An 18,106-nucleotide genomic window follows, 5' to 3' on the forward strand; every position below is an offset into this window, starting at 1 on the left:
TAAGTGCTTAGTAGGAGCTGTTATTGGTTTTGGTTGAGGAGAAATGGACACAATGTTCTCAGAAAGATAAATAAAAATCCTAATGAGATGTTTCTTCATCCTGTTTTTTTCCCTAGTTGTACTTGCAGCCAGCTTGAAGGTGTGTCCTTCTCTGACAACTACATTTATCCCAGAATCACATGCACACATATAAACAATCTGGTTATGATTAAGCGGGATTATGAGGGCTGTGTGTACTGTAAACAACCTTTATGGTTTTATTGGCTGTCTTTTTGTGCATGACTGAGCAGCGTCAGCACTGGACTGCCACCAGCAAGTTGCATACATCGCCGCCCGCTCTTAATCATACTTCTGCCATGTGGAATCCATTTGGGTGTGGCAATTATTGCCCCAAACTTGAACTCCCTACACCAGCATATAGCCTGAACTGTTGCACAATTTCCTACTATAATCATGCTCTCCTGTATTTGCAAACACGGTAGGTCCTCCGTACTCCAAACATCTGAGATGTTACAGGAGTTTGGGGTTTACTGGAAACTAGCTGATAGCAGATAGTTTGGTCCACAATCCCATCTCCTCATTTTATTTTCCATTAAGCTCTTTCTTTCTCTAAGCTGTATGAAGTTTGGATACCTGAGCTGCTCATGTGTCGTCTTTATATGTTTTTCTTGCATAATCAATGCACACAAACCTGGAGAGAGCCAAGAAATAGAACATGCATGTCCTGAAATGACCTGTTTACTCTAAAACCTTTGTTTGCATTCATAAAGATGTGTACAAACTGAGTTAGATCCCAGTATAAAGCTAACAGAAATCAATCCGTGCCAACCATGTTTCTCTTAATCCCTCACCCCATTATACAAACCACCTGATTTCAGAAAGTTGACAATAACCAGGTCACTTAAGCTTACAGTGCATGTGCACTGAGGACTTTCAGTAAGGACAGTCCAAATCCTCTCTTCCCCTCTACAGCCTGGAGCATGTACACTCTCAGGTCACTTCCTACACGGTGAACTTTAGACAACCCATGTGAATGACAAGTCACCGGCACCCTCATTCATAATCATAAAGGTCTGTTTCTGTAGGTATGACACGGCCTTGAGTAAACTACTGGACTTGGCTGCACCACCCTGTGTGGGCGGCACAGTGACACATCACAGTTAGGAAGTGATAAAATTACCACATATGACTCACGAGACTTCATTGCAGGGTGGTGCTAGGTATGGCGGCTTAAGATCCGCCGCCATACCTATGAATGATGACTCATATTTAAAGGTCTATTCATGATATACATTAGGTTTTATAACAACCATTTTGCTTCCCTCATTCAACTAGTGAGCAGTTAGGGGTCCAGTGTTCTCACATACTGAAAGTATTGACCTTGTGATGTGTTGATGCAAATTAGTTACTCCTCCGTGAAGCCCCAGCACTTTCCAGAAAGTTTTTGAATATTATATTATATAAAAAATGCTTTAACTCTGATTCCTGACCTGTGGTCTCTGTCGAAGCAGCTCCTGTTGCTTCAGTCTCAGTCTTTCCTTCTCAATCTGCTGCAGTCTCATCTGGTTGTTACTTCCCATGATTCCAGGAGGGAGCTGGCCCTGCTTCACTGGAGCACTCTGGGAGATCCTCTGCTGGTTCAGGGCTGCAAAAGAGACAGAAAGGAATTCAGATCTGTTACTATCATATCATATGTACAGGTAATTTTAAACTTTGCATAATGAGACTAAATGATAAATTCAAAAGGTAAATTATGAAGGATTTTCTTAAAAAAAAAAAAAAAAAAAAAAAATCTGTAGACTGCAATAATTACTGAAGACCCACTAAAAGTGTGTGGTGGCATATTTATGTGCCCTCTGCTTGTATTTTCTTATTTTCATCTTATTTTGCTGTGTTCAGGACATTCATAGGCATGCAGCTCCCCGCCAACAGCGCTCAAGGGACAGTCTGGACTTTCTAAAAAGGTAGTGACCAGGTAATAGCAGCACGCATCCAAGAGGAGGCAACAAAATTGCAGACAGTACCAAAACAACAAAATATAGTGAGACCACTTTCACTGGTGAGCACTGAGGGAGAGGATAAAGAGTGATAGAGAGTTAACCGCTTTTCTGTTGGATAGACAGGTGTCGGCGGTACGCTTAGTTAGCTTGCTAAAGACATTGCCTTTTCATTAGAGCTAGTGTGAGGTTCCTACAAAAGTACAGTAGCTTGCAGTGTATGTACAGCCAATGTAGGAAGAGTTGCCAAATGTGAATGCGATGTATACAAACAGTAACCAACAATTCCTGCATAGCATACCTTTCAACTTTGCAAAAATGGTCTGGGACTGCTTTATATCAAGAGAACTAGAGAGGACAAGGATCTTCAATTAGATCTTTTTGTCTTCTGTGGGAAACCCAACAGCAAAATGCCTTTGGGGCAAAGAGGGAAAATCTTCTGGGTCTCAATTAAATAGGATGAGTCTTATAAGATGCAAGCGGCTTTGACAATGACCATTTTCATTACTGGATGTATAAATAATATATTTAGGATCTCCAACAGACTATAAATACACTACCGTCTCTACAACTACACCTTTGAACGCTTGGCTGCATTTAACACTGCACAACAAGACGGACAACTTGAGTGTTTTGTCTACGAGGTGAACTTGTAAGAGTGGAGCCAGTGCAGCAGGTTGTGTAGGCCAAGGGAAGTCCCAACACAAGTTTTCCAGCTAGTGTCTGAAACAACCACTGTTCCTGTAAGACCTGATCCCCTCCCACTCACTGACTAAGACAGGCTTTGTTAGTTTTGTACATTGCATCAGTTATGACTTATCCTTTCATTGTGCGCTTGGTTTCCTTCTAAACAATCACAGATTATCCCTCAAGACTGACTGCCTCCTAACCCAAGCCCGATGGCTCCAGCGTGCAAATCAGACGGATTCATTTAAAATAGACCAACATCAATCACTGTGCCACTATTAGTTTTGGTTTCAAAGTTCTTTCACCGAGTAACTGTAATTGCATTGTGCTCTAACAAGGTAACTACATGTTTACATTATCAGAACAAATGTGTGTGTATTGAAAACACAGCTGTTCCCCAGTGAAATCTTTGTTATTCTTCACTCTAGCGAGGGCGGGTCTAATAAACATAAGTATAAAGCAGCGCTGCAATCTATGCATGTAAAGTAGGTCACACATTTTATCACTATAGTAGAGAGAGAAAAGCAAATGCGCTTGACCACGAGGGGTGTAACAGTAACGGAACCAATGAGGAGAGCTGTTTGCTTATGCGCTTGAAGCACCAACCAAAACAAAGCCTTGACGGGGGCACAATTTTCATGCGGGGCTGCCTCTCTGTGCTGTCCTGCCCGCCCCGGCACCTTTCTCATCACCATTCAATCACTGTCTGTTTACACTATCTCAGGAGCTGAATGAACCACGGCTCAGGGCTCTCCCTGGGAAGCACTGAAGGCCCCGCCCTGCCCTGCCTGCCTGCCTGCCTGCCTGCCTGCCTGCCTGCCTGTCGTCTCCCCCCCTCCCTCCCTCACCGTCCATGCTGCCTCCCCCAGCAACCCCACCCCAGCACATACACATGAACACAAACACACACAGAGTCGCGGAGCCGCCTCCACTCTCCCACACATCAACTGAAGCCATGGGAGAGTGTTACTTCTCTCCGTTTCTTATCTTTGGCAGATACTGAGGCCTTTGTGGCTGGATCACTCCACCATCAGGGCACCATTAGCTGTTCTCAAGGAAGAGGTGCTGCACATGGGCCATGTCGGCAGCTGTAGATCTGTTAGGGCCTGAGCTTTGAAGAGGCATATGGAGAAAGACTCACCGATACACAAGGCCACACGTTAAAGGAAAAATTCAGATTTTAAACAACCTGGGTTTTATTTTTGTAGTTTTGACCCATGTTTCTATCAGTAATATTACCGTACTCATGTAATAATGCTAATACCAAGTCTGACAGGGCAAGAAACTACAATCAGACATCTAAACCTGTTTAAAAAGAGAAAACGCAGCCTTGCTGTAAAGTTATTACTAATGTCAGGATACCAGAATTTTAAGGGTTCGATACAATACCAGTGTAAAAAATGATACTCAATACTGCAGCAAAAAAAGGTACACAAATTAAAACAAAAATCCTTCTTAATATTATTTTTTTTAAATTAAAAACCTGCACACGGCATATCAGTCACATGGGTTCATTGCCAGAGAGAATCTTGTAGAGGACCACTCATTTTCTTCCCCGTTGGTTCATATGTGCAGTTTTGAGTTGCAAATCTGATTTTAGATCTGTTTTTTTTTATAGCTTCAGCGCTTTCGACACCATACAAAATATTTCAGTATTGATACTTCGGACCTTCTTTACTAACATACCTGTCCTCTAAACTTTCATCAAAGTTTACAGACTGCCAGGTTTGACTCTGACCTATCAGACTTTCTATAACTTTCTGGAGTTGTGGATAAAATGTTGGTTTGTTTACAACTGTCTGATCGTGTGCCTGGTCATGTTTCTTGCCCCAGTTGGCTGTGTTGCATTGATACTGCCATGTTCCCAAATGTAAGCAACCACTGTGGTGAGTATGATGTTATCATACCTGACAGAAACAATGGCTAAAACTATGTAAATAAAACACAAGTTGAAATTAAGTGGAATTTTCCTTTAAGATCATGCGTTTTGAAAGAGTGACTGTACGTTGACAAAAGCAGTGTTGCAGCTGAGTTCTGCTAAACCACCAAGTCAAGGACTCCACACAGACCAAACACCTAACAGTAACCAATGTTACTGCAGGAACTATGCACAAACAATGAGCATATCAAAGCAGGGAATTACATCTGTGGGTGAGATAGGAGCGAAGGACAGGTTCAGTTCAGGGCCAGAGTGATAGCATAAAAAGGAGGCCTGTCCCAGCTGAGGAGACAGTGTTTGTGTGTGCGTGTGTGGTTTTGGAGAGGTGGTTGAAGTCAGCAGCACATATGGGCGGTGATAGCTGGTGGGCCAGGCAGATAAGAGACAAGGTAATGCTGTCTGCCTTTTGTCTTCTTCACGCACCCCTGCAAAACAACGAGCCAGCAACACAAGCCCTTATCAGCCAATCACGCTGTCAGGCATATTACACCACAAGATCACCTGGGGCAGGTAGAGTTGAGGGTGTGCCAGCTGTGGGAAGTTCTCTATGTGACCAGGGCACAGCACCTTTGAAGACTCAGTAAATATTTGTCTGCTGTCGATTTAACAAGTTTTAAAAAAGGCCCCTTGGGAAGGTGTTGTGTTTCGAGCGTCGAGATAAGCAAAGTGGAGAAACAGTCTGGATGTGATACAAACTCTGTTTTATCATGTAGTACAACAGTACGGTCTGAGCAAAGCCAGCCTGTGTTGACCTGGCTCTGCGTGGCAAGGAGAGAGATGGAAAAAATTCAGCCAGTCAGGAAATAACAACAGAGTGGGCCAGCCTCTGTGGGAATTATTAAAACAAAGCTGTTGGAATTACCTGTTGAATTAAAGTACTGTCATCATAGCAAAAAATTAAAACTTTTTGATGAAAATGAAATGCAAATATAGCAACACAATGAGTTTGTCTGTATATCTACATAGGGAGCGGGACCATGTCTATGGAGTCCACCATGTTGCACCACCATGTTTCTACAGTAGCCCAGAATGGACAAACCAAACACTGGCTCTACATAGGGCCATTTACGCTTTCACATCAACAAATGTAGTTAAGCCCCTCCTGAGTATCTGGATCTTTATCGGGGCAAAGAAAGGTGAGCACGCATAAGCAGGTGCTGGGCTAGTGGCCAGCCTCTAACAGGCCGAACAGCATTGGAGAAACATCGATTTGTGACATGAAACTCCTTTATTTGGTGTTTTTACCGGTTTATATCACCGGGTTTGTCTGTTTCAGAGAGGAGGAGATCTCTTCGGATTATTCAGCTCCCTGTGAAAACCTCCTGAATGTCTGGATCTTAAGTTATCGGAGAGTAAAGTTGAGCACACATTATCAGGTGCTGGGCTAGCAGGCCATCTGCAACAAGCCGAACAGCATTGGAGAAACACCGATTTGTAACATGAAACTCCTTTGTTTAGTGTTTTTACCAGTTTATATCACCAGGTCTATCTGTTTTGGAGAGGAGGAGACCTCTGCGGATAATTCGGCTCCCGGTAAAAACCTCCTGAATGTCTGGATCTTAAGTTATCAGAGAAATAAGGTGAGCAAATGTTAGCAGGTGCTGGGCTAGTAGGCCATCTGCGACAAGCCCGAAAGCGTCAATAAATGCTGATTATTAACGTGAAATTGCTTTATTCAGTGTTTTAACCGGTTTAAATCACCTAGTTTGGTTGTTCTGAAGAGGAAGAGGCCTCTGTGGATAATTTGACTCCTGGTAAAAACTTACTGGACAATGAATTCTAACCGGGAAAAGTTCTGAAATCTTTACCGGTAGATGCCACGAAAGTTCTTCCGAATGTGATTTTTTAAAATGCTATAATACCACAAACAAAATTCAGTTCACCTCCATGGTGTAGTAGTGGGTGCAGAGATCTAAGATGCTGAAATCTCAAGAAAAAAAAGAGAGAAAAAATCCACAGATAAAACCAACACTGTCCATATAAATAGATACCTACTCTGACAGGCGAGGCAGAAAAATATCACATGACAGATAATGTAGCACTATGTTTGACAAGCAGCTTTACATTAAGGCTTCAAAGAAAACATTAAACTCCCAGAGGAAATCTATTTGTGCACTCCAGTGTCCTCCTAGTATGCTTTCCCCTGCTGTTCCTCCGGAGTAGTACGTACAGAAAACAACATTATCCGCATAGGCCAGCCCCCTTTCGAACTCAGCCACAGTGCACTCATGGCTTGTTCGCTGTTCACCACCTCCTTGGATCTTAAAGAGGATGCATGCTTATCCCGTCGGCATTTTCCCTCTGTTCCTCTGTTTTTCTTTCTTCCCCTTTCGCCTTGCCTCTCCCCTGCCCCCCACCTCCCCTCTCACATTGGAGTTCTTTGACTGAAAAGGTCTGGAACAGATTAAGAGTTGGACCACAGAATAAAGAGGCCTGGCAGAGATTCAAGTCTGTCTGGAGCTAGAGCAGAATGGGGCTGTGCCTGCGCTGGGCCTCACGCAGGGGAAAGCCAGCCGGCAACAACCCTCAGTTAAAGGCGCTCTGCTGCTTTTCTTCTCAAAGCTCAAATTAGCCTCCATTATCAAAGCAGCTGGCTTATGATTGGAGACCTACATAGCAGCAGTATAGATGTTTCTGAAGCTGAGGAGCCCATTCCCATGCACAACTGGGCAGTAATTTTTCAATCATGTTTTTTCAAAGAATACAATTAGGTTTTCTTCAAGCACAGAGCCACACTTAAAGAATATCACGTAGTTTGAAGTGCATAAAACTTACAACTCTTTTTTTTAAATCTTAAGTATCAGAAAGTACAAACTACAGCAGATGAGCAGCATAAGGTGTAAATATGAGCTATAAGAATTAATAAAAACAGAAAATGTTTTCTCTAAGGTGGAACTAAATGATGTTTGATGGCACATAATGAGTTAACTCGCTTTCAGGGGCCCAGCAGCCTTGTGTGTTCAAGTCTTATAAATCTTCAAAGAGCTTCGCCGATCAGAGCCGCCATCTCTCCCCAGCTGCCCCACTCCCCTTACAACTCTGTTTTGAACTCTCCAGCCTGCCTTCAGAGTGCGACTGGCAATTGCCTACAGAAAAACTGCCCTTTAAGTGCCCGGGCGTGATAAAAAGTAAGGCTAAAATTAAACAGGATAACAGGCTGCGTGCTGATTCACACATGTTGCCTTTGTGAACCGGGGTGAGCTTCCCTGGGGAATGCTGCTGTAATGAAGGGACGGCCCCTGAAGCGTAAATGAGTCAGAGTGACATAAGCAGGAACCTTCATCTCTGGAAGTCTTCCTTGCACAGGCGGATTAGCTCATTCCCATGGCCACAGAGAAATCTCAACACATGTACCAGGTCCTGTCACTAATTCACCAACCCTGGGCCACCACACACTGAAAGCTAACTGTCAAACTTAAGCTCGGCCTGGGGGATTAATGGCCAACTCAGCTGTTGCTCAAACACTAAAATGGCTGACAAAAGGTTAGGTGCGGATTGTGAGGGTGGGGGTTCGGTGAAATCTGGTTTCAACAACCAATGCTATGGGTAGTCACTCCAAAACAATGTAGTGTGGTGAAATGGACATGAATCATACAGAACTGAACCCACTATTACAATTGTGATGCATCCTTTATGTATTAGCCAGAGCTTTCTACTGGGGAAAGTAAACTGCTGCCCCAAACACCACATGTTAAAGAAACAGATGCTGCTACAGCTCCCCTTATTCAATTCAATACAACACATATATTATAACTTTAAATAGCTACAATGACTTTTAGGCACCTGACAATAAAGTGTCTTAATGTAATAATTAGAACATACACAGCAATTTACTTACATCAAGAACTAAACTAAGACAAAAAAATCCCGTCTATAGCAAACTCACCAAAGCGCGGGTCAAGTCGTGGGTCAAGCCAGGATGTGGTCTTGTTCTTGTGGTTGATGTAGTAAATTTCTCCCTCTGATGTAATAGCTTGTTCCCAGCCCTCGGGGAGAGGACCTGAGGGATGCAGGCAAAAATAAAGTTAGAGAGATGCTGGAGGTTCACTCAGATTTTCTTCACTGACATAACAGTGCAACATATAGCAACATAATTGGGCATAATTACAGCATACTGTAGTTCAAGGAGCAGTAATATCACATATAGAGTGTATGCTAATGTGCACGTGCTTGGACAAAAATAAACAGGCGATATGGGAAAATGACAGCCAAAAAAATGGCAGCAACTTCTTCTGATCTTTGAGAGTGTAATAAATCTTTGTCATTTGTCAATGACCAGCCTGTTTGTCAACATTCAAAGCCATCATTTCCCTTTTAGGTTTACCTATAGGGTTCCAGAACAGCAACACTTTAATAATATCTCAATTTGAGAATCTGAAATCACCCAAAAAATCTGAGGCCCCATGATGCAAGTACACACACATACACAGTACTTAGCATATTGCAAAATGTTTCAAATCACATTTGTAATGTATCATGACTTTTTTCAACTGCAAATTATGTCCCCAAAGGAAAGCCTTGACATATGTTTTATCTAATAAGATACAGTTTTCAGTCCGTCCATGTCACTTAAATCATCTTTATTGCTGCAAAATGCATCTGGTGGACTGACAAGGCAATTCATTTTATTATTGTAGAGGGCTACAAAAGTTTAATTTGTATTTGCAATATTAACTACTTATGTAATTTTGAAAAAAGACACTTGGCATCTGCATATCCATACAGTACAATACAATAACAACACAACATGCACAGTACAGACAAATATATCAGACACGGTTACTATGTGAATAGTATTTATGCATTAAGTATATAAATTCTTTTGCAAATGGTTTGGTTGCTGCAGCAGCTCTGCAGCGTCTTCCTGAGGGCAGTTTTATGAATTCTTTAATAAGGGATGAACAGGATCAGACACAATTTATGACAGTGGATTTTAGATTAAAGATTTGTGATAAGCAATCATCACAGAATTATCACAGAAAACTGCATTTTTTTTTTAAGTTTGGGGTCTATTTGTAAGGTTTAGCCCATTTTAAATGTTGTGGCTACTTAATATTAATGTTTTATAGTAATAGTATGATGTAAGTCTGTTTTTTATTTTGCGGTCTGTTTCATATTGAAGTCATATAACAGCAAAATTACTCAGTGTTTTCAATAACAATTGTTTTCATGAGGCTGTGATAATGCTGAGGGGTCAATAACTAAAAATAAAGAAAGACTTCATCTGTAAACTCTGTCATCTGTGAGTCACGGAGCTCCCAAACATGTCAGACAGGACCTGTCACGTTCTACCTTGGTCTTACCTCACCTAGGGCAAATTCCAACAGCATGGACAGAGCTGAGGTACACAGAGTCTCGGTGACATGTAAGAACTAGACTAGACTGCTTCTGATTTCTACTGTACGTGGTGTCAAGGTAGAAAATGCCCAGAAATAACCTCAAGGTACTGTAATACTGTAATTCTGTGTTTAATGCTGAAAACCCACAATAAGGAACATTATCTGTAAGTTGTGCTGCTTCTCTGGTGAAAATAAATGTAACAAAGTCAGCGTATACATACCACTGGCTGGATTCATAATGTTCTGTTGCTGGACTGGCACAGAACTGGCCGGGGCAGCCTGGTTCATCTGGAGCAGGGCCTTACGAGGATCCTGCCAAGTGGTGGTCTGATCAATGTGGCTGTAAGGAGACAAGACAGTCAAAATACATTAAAAAATATATATCAATTTGTTTTCACCAGTAATCAGTAGTGAGTTTAAACCAGTGGCTGTATCAATGTGAAACAGCAGGTCACATGCAGGAACTGATGACTCACAGTAGTTTCAACAAGCGCTTTGATGAAAACACTGAATCTAACCCCTGCTTTCTGTAAACGATGACTCTTACAGGAAGCCAAACTCAGCTGTGTGTCTGTTTGGACTCAGTTTGAACCCACAATTCAATATAGATTCACACAAGGCTTTTATTCTTAGTTTGGATTGGGCTGGGATATTTTTTTCCTCTTTAATTCACTTAAAGCGCACGCCATGAATCAGAATGGAGAAACTGCCCCTGGTTTGGGATTAAAATAAAGTTATAAAAGATTAAAACAAAATCGAGCTACAACAGTACATAAGTGCAAATAAAAATCTGTAAAAAAAAAAAAAAAGTGACTGTATTTAAACTGAGCGCTTCTTGAAAGTGTCTAAGAGCCCGTGATTGCTTTCAAAACAACTATTGTAACGTCAAACAATGTTGCTCCATCTATTTTACGGCTCGTCTTCGCCGGGACAGGAGTGGGGCGCGGGGGAGGGGGCGTTGTGTTGCATTCTGTGAAGGCATTGATAATTAGTGCTTTGTTGGTACTTGTTGCTTGATTAAGATGGAAAGCTAATACAGGAAGCCCTCCTCTCCCAAGCAGGACCCTCTCTATTGAGGGAGGGTCAGTCCCAGGGCTCAACGCAGGGGGTCCTTTTTCCTGGAAGTGGCTCGGACACTGTGGAGTGTCAGGGGCTTTAACAATCTGGCGCCACATTTACAAAGCTTTCACCTGCTTGACAAAGGCACAGACTGAGCTACGACCTAAAACCCCACTATTCACTTGTTCTTTTTTTTTTGTTTTTTGAAACATCCCATTTAAAGGACCCCCCTCACCTCAAACAAATAGGCACCAAGCTCCAGTAGCTTGTTTATGCAACACCACAACTCTTTGTATTGGAGCAGTGGCTGAATTATTTTAATGCACATGACTAAAACAAAGAGTTTGTCCATGATGCAATTAAATATATACCCTCAGCAGTCTATATATTAAACCCTGCAATAATCATGTTCTTCCATCCGCTGTGATTCTTTACAACTCGCTGTTAATTTGATCCCAAAGTGCCATTAGCCCGGATTTTGGAACAGCTGGGTGAAGTGAGAGATTCAGAGAGTTTCTCTTGGCCTCTGCGGTAATCCCAGCCTGCCTGTCTGCTCTCTATCCCAGGCCAGAGAGCGAGAGGGCCTGACTCAGCACTCCTCCCCCCCAACACAATGCAACCCATTTTGAAGCCCCCTCTTGTTTATGCTTTACTGATCAAAGGAGCTGCCAAATCCCCTACCAAACCCTCCCCCAGCCCTCACACACACACACACACACACACACACATATACACACACATACACACAAACACCGCAAACCAAGCAAAATAGCTGGAACTGCTCAGATTGGAGGGGCCCCTTGAGAAAGAGGGGTCACAGGGAGCGGGGTGAGACAACTACAGAAAAGACAAAAAAAAAAAAAGGAGTGAAAGAGGAGGAAAAAAAACATCTACGGAAGCAATCCCTCTGAATTCCATTGGCTGCACGAGTTGCTGTGGTCCTGTTACACTCGGAGCGCCCGCCCTGCCCCCTTCACTGCCTCCTTCCCACTCTGGAAACTATGACATTTATTATAGAGGGGAGGGGAGAACAGGGGAGGAGACTGGGAGAGGAGCACTGGGATAAGGGAAGGGAGGGCTTATCGTAAATGAGAGGCCTTCAAATCCTGGTACACCAAAGCCGAACAGAAATGCTACAAGTGGAAAACACGGATGGAAATATACAACCTCAAAGCCTCCAAGAACTCTGATTATAAATTGTTCAGCGCCTGCCTCGAACGTGTGCTTCTCTTTGCACAAATAAAAGTACAAATATTGAGTTTTCTATCAAAGCCCAGCCTGGGAGGCTAATGTTTGTAGCTCAAATCAATCAGAACAGATGTAAACAAAGCTTCAGCTGAAAACAGAGAACATAATCAAAGACCCTGAGATAAAATCCACACCCTGTGAGAGCTTCCGAGTCAGCACTGCACTGTATTCAAAGAGCCCTGTATGTGGGAACTGAGAGAACTGGTCAATAAGTTACCAAGAGCCTGTAATTCATCACCAGATTTTAGAACTAAAAGATAATCCATTCACTCAATCTGCCCCAAACCCTATATGGCCAGGGCTATACGCCGCTTCCTGTAGGCGAAACATAAAACAAAACAATGTCATGGCAACTGTTGGGACGGCTGGAGGCCACCAGTTGCTGTTAGGGAATTGCTGATGATCTGCAACCTCCACAGTCACAACTGCTCGGTGTTGTCTTTACATGTCTCTGACACCACGGCGAGCTCAGCAGGGCGGCCACCACACCCTCCCCCAACTTCCATCACTGGGGCAGGGCAGTGGACACAGAGCAAACTGGTTGTGGGTCACTGCTCGTCCACACTAATGCAGCTATTTTCAAAAACAATGTTCAAAGTTTTCAAACTACACTACAGTGTTTTGATAGGATTTTAAAGGACTGTTGTCCAGACTGACATTGCAAAACACTGAGATGTTTAAAGGGACAGCTCACCCTAAAATTAAAAATACATATTTGTCCACTTACTTGTAGTACTATTCATGAATTTAGATTGTTTTGGTGTGAGTTGCTGAGCATCGGAGATATCGACCGTAGAGATGTCGGCCTTCTTGTGAATATAATGAAACTAGATGGCACTCGGCTTGTGGTGCACAAACCTCAAAAAAACAGGTCTAAAAAACTCAACAACAATGCACAAAAGGAAGCGTGCATCTACTCATGGACGAAAGACTTATGCTCTCTACGTGTCGTCAGATGTAAACATTAATGGCGTCCTCTCTGGCTGAGCTGTAGCATTAGCTAGCTTAGTGGTACTAGGTAAGCTAACAGTATGCACACTTTATTCTGCGAGGTGATTCGGTTGATGGGTGTAGTTTGGTAGGAAGAAAATAGTTCCTGTATGAACTGCTCACAACAAGGTCTGTGGATTATCTTGAGTAACTGGGTCATGATTTCTGGAAAGAGACATTTTTATAGGATTTTTTGGCCCTTTAAGCAACACAAGCCAAGTGCCATCTAGTTCCATTATATTTGAGAGAGGGCAGACATCGTGACAGCCGATATTTACAACAATGAATCACATCAAAACAATCTAGATTGATAAATAGCACTATGGGTAAAAGGAAAAAAATGTTTTTTTTTTATTTTAAATTTTAGGGCTGACGTTTAACGTAAATAATTTCAGTCTTTTGAAACTTAGAGCTATAAAATCTGTTGCACCTGATTTGAATTCAAACTAGCCAGTACTTCTCATCTTCATGAACAAGCAAACTACACTCTTTCACAGCCACCTTTCAAGCCGTGAGAGATGAGACAGCAGCTTTAGGCAATTTTTGTCAAGTGGCTTCAACAAGTTTCAAAGCCCTGTTTGATAAATGGAGTGTTTCATTTTTTCATAACCAACTTCTTTCAAATGTTTTCAAATGAAAAACATATTTTTGGTGTTCCAACATGCAATGCTCTTGTAGAAGACAAGCCAAAACTGTGGAAATAATCAACGTATCTGCGTTTTTGGACATGGCCTCAATCTGATGTTCAGTATTCTGTTGTAAATCACTTAAAACAAAACATAACCCATCATTAACTTCTTCATGGGAAACTGACTGTAAATGGCCAGATATCGCAGAAATGTGGTTCAAATATGACCAGTTATCAAGCCGGTTGGCTGTAGTGTGGTGCTTTGCTTACTAATTTCTGCTCAGGCTATCATCATGGTCGACTGTGGCTTCGCAGAGCACAGGGTAGGACTCTTGATCCACCCAGGCACTTGACATCTCCTTGACTGATGGCCCAATTATCAAGGTGGCGTTTATTGTACCAGCGTTATTTATAATGCGTCTTGCTGAGGAGGAGGGAGGGGGAGCTTTTGTGTAAAGGCTAAACTTGACTTTGCTTAAATGATTTGGCATTCGACTTTTCTGTGCTGTGCCGTTCACATGGAAGCCAGTGCACATCGACTTCAGGCTGCGACTGAATCAGGAGATTTTTTATCAGATTCAGCTTCAAAGAGAAACTGAACAAAGGTTCAACATCTTTAAAGTGAAGAAGTTTAAATATTGCACTTGTTCCACAGATCTCATCTGATTACAACAGTATGACAAACTTCCTAACACACAGATTACTTGTTTACATCTATGAAAACTGTAGCGTTTACATCTGGCTTTGAGGAGACTGTTCTATCCAAAAATAAGTCCGCTGAGTGGTTTAAAGTCTCCGAATGAGCTCTGCTACCTGCCAAAACAGCAGATCAAAGCGAGATTTGAGGCCAGATCGACTGTTTATTCCTCCAAAATTGTCTCTCTTCATAGCCAGATGTCAAAAGCTGCATTTTGCTGGTGTGAAACAAGGGAGTGAAGCTATGGGGAGTGCAGCAAATGATGAAACACACCCCACAGCTGAGTTGTCAAATGTTAAAAATGGGATCCTCAGGCCACAGTGGCTCCACCCAGGGAGTATATGCTTGGAAGGTGGTTGAAGCCCATGACTAAAGGAGTGCAGTGAGGGAGGCGAGATGTAATCAGGCCTCTAAGATGAGGATAACCACCTCCACTCCGGTTGACCGGGGATGCCTGGCTGCCTCTCTATCAGCAGGACATCATTAAGAGAGATTATTGGGGCAATCTCTGTGACCCTATTGTGGCTTTAAGGTTCCCTTTGAAGAAGGGTTTGTAGCATCATACTTCCTAACGAAGCCACTCATTCACAAAGTACTGAAACTAGGTGAAGCTTAGAAGGTTCACTTTGACTGCTGTTTATTTACAAAGACAAATTCAAAAGCATTATTTATTTAAGAGTAATCTTAGGGATTGCCATGTGAGACTAATAAATCAGTAGTTCTCAAAGGTTAAACAGTTTGTTTGTTGTTGCAAAAACTGTGCACAAATGTTGACTGCAACACATAAGTGCTGAATTCAATAAATTGATAGACACCCTTGCAACATCACACCTCATTCATGCATTTTAACAGTAGAAATAGTACAAATGTATGCAACATATAAACAAATATTTCTTTATTTTGTTATCCAAACACTTGCCGTTGCCATGAGGTGCTATGGTTAGAGTAGTTTCGGGAACTCTACACCCCACCTGAGAGGGTCCACTTCTCAGATACTACATCTCTGTGGAGATGCCCTCAGTGACAGTGGAGGCATTGATGTCTGGAACAGAGGTGTTACATCAAGACTTTGGTAAACACTAGCCTGACTTTCTCACAGTCCCATTTGTGTACTGAGCTGACAGGCCCCAGTTGAACAGGAAGGGCCTTGTCTGTGTGTGGTCAATAAACCAAAAGTTTGTCAAACACAAAGTTGCTCCAAATGAGGGCTTCACGCAGGCTTACAACCCAGTCTTCCCAGCACCATTTGGGACTGACCGGGCGGCCTCGGCTCATAACAGCTTCGTTTGGAATCCAATTTGCGTACTTATCACAGCAAGCATTTAGCAGAGTTGAAGTAAATTAGATAACAGTTGATAGTGAGAATATTTAGGTATTATATATGATGTTGACATAAGATGCTGAGTATAAGATCGGTGTTAGCTAAGCAATTAAACTGAAATCCATTTTAAACAATGGACAGACTGTTGACTCTGCTGTGAAACAAGATGTCAACAACAAATGTGGTGCACATTTTAACAACAGACCAGGTAGCTGACAACTTCATTGTGCATAACCACAGCATTTGTTTGTCTCTAATGCATACTGTAGTATTCAAATACACATTGGCGTATATGCAAAGTCATTTTAATTTAACAACAAATGAAAAAGGTGGTAAAAAGTAGTTTTTCTTAACTAGGTAGGAAAGTAGCATTTGATTTATCCTGCTCTAATGAGTTTATCTTTGACTTGAATTTAATGCAACAGATGTTCAGGACACCCAGTAGTGTACCCTGAAGCTCCACTTGTTCTCAGTCTCTCAAGCTGTCGTGGTTAATCAGGAGTGTGCGGCTTTCTGTGTATGAAAACACAGAAAACAACTTAGTATATATTAGTCTGTTCAGTATATAATACAGTATGATATGTAAAAATGAACAAATCTGGTCACAGTAAATTATTTGATCACTGATGAGTTAAACTTTAAAAGACCTAAGTAATCTCTGGTTGTGGGAAACCTGCTTCATCAAAACAGTTTAAAATCCAATTGAGAAAAGACAAAAGTGTCCATCAACACATGGCTCTACCTGCCCCTGAGGGCAGACAAAAGCTACGCCCCCCCCCCAAAAGTTTCCCTCTGCTTAGGGCTGACTTCCCACGGACTAAAAGCTCATTCAAAGCTGCATTTAATAAGCGCCCGGAAACAGTGATTACCCCTCCTAGTTTACCGGTGTGTCTAAATTAGAAACCTTCATTAGTTTATGACCCAGCCCGGGAGAGCGGCCCTGCCCCCATCCCAGCGCCAAGCAAGGTGACCCAACCTCCCTGCCCCTGCTGTCATAAATCAAAGGCCACAGCAAACTGCTGGAAGAAAGAGGAGAAAAGGTCAACAGATTTTGTTGACATTGTCCCAGTCTTCTCCCAGCTTTAAGTCTGTGTTATTTATGTAACAGGGATTGCTCATATTTGATGCCTATTTCCAGACTGGCTACAACTACCAGTTATCTAAATCATTTAACTGCTGATTGTTTTTTTAATTGTATTTTTTAACTAATATATTATCTAGGGCTGGGTGATCTGCAGAAAAATAAACATCACTATATTTTTGACAGAATACCTCAATATGGATACTGCGACAATAAAATTACATCACTTTACTGTAATGCAGCCTTTAAAACCAGAAAAGACAACATTTATAATATTATGACATCTAAAATCTAAGATATCTTTTCTCATATCACAATATTGTAATAATCTCAATATATTGCCCAGCCCTAACTTCTCAGAGCCTCATGTGTAACCTTTAAATTTATAGTTTGAAATCTAAATTTACAACAAGAGTAAACTGGGAACAGCAGGAAATCGATATATAAACATAAGTGTTGCTGATTAATTTTCTAAGGACTGAATAATCATATGATCTACTGACTATTTTACCAATAATCACTATTCAAATGAGGCCAAACTGAAGTTGTCCACACTGTTTCACTTGCACTAATCCAACAATCACTTCTTATCGACTCCTAACCTGACAAGAGCTGCACATTTCAGATCTGAAGAACACGGTGAAACTCTTCAGAAAGCCGCTGCACTCTTTCACCGCCATCTTCAAAACTTCATGTCAACCATTTGTCTATTTTGGGAAGGCTCACATGAGTCTCAACAGGCCTGTGGTCTGAATAAAGATCACTGTTTCACTGCTGGGACAAAGGGAGGGCCGGAGTTTCTCTTGGCCCCTCTTCTAGTCATCTCCACATGGCTGCCATTTAACTCCATTGACACAAAAGAGGCACCATCACAGTGCCACGGCTCCATTCATTCCAAAACGGAGCCTGGCTTTTTAAAGGGAGTGGGACATCGGCATCCGCAGCGCCGCTGTGACTCACAGGGGCCTATCACCCCGGACTGCATGACCACATAGTGTACTTATAAACAACAAAGGTGGAGAAGCTTGAAAAAAAGAAACTTTCACCCTGAGTTGATTTATCTCTAAGGACAACAGCGGTCACCTGAGTGAAATGTGAGCCCCCCCCCCCCCTCCTCCTC

General features: G+C 42.1%; 1 protein-coding gene across 1 annotated transcript in view; it reads right to left on the bottom strand.

Moving 5' to 3' along the window:
• Positions 1-18,106, bottom strand: part of yap1 (Yes1 associated transcriptional regulator) — a 30,000-nt gene that overhangs the window by 6,226 nt on the left and 5,668 nt on the right. Inside the window, exons 3-5 of the mRNA XM_050072429.1 lie at positions 10,184-10,302; positions 8,510-8,623; positions 1,491-1,645 (exon numbers count right to left, since the gene is read on the bottom strand). Coding sequence (XP_049928386.1) covers positions 1,491-1,645; positions 8,510-8,623; positions 10,184-10,302 — 388 coding nt within the window. The remainder of the gene's footprint in view (positions 1-1,490; positions 1,646-8,509; positions 8,624-10,183; positions 10,303-18,106) is intronic.

Source organism: Epinephelus moara, chromosome 2 (genome assembly GCF_006386435.1).
Source record: "Epinephelus moara isolate mb chromosome 2, YSFRI_EMoa_1.0, whole genome shotgun sequence".
NCBI classification, from domain to species: domain Eukaryota; kingdom Metazoa; phylum Chordata; class Actinopteri; order Perciformes; family Serranidae; genus Epinephelus; species Epinephelus moara.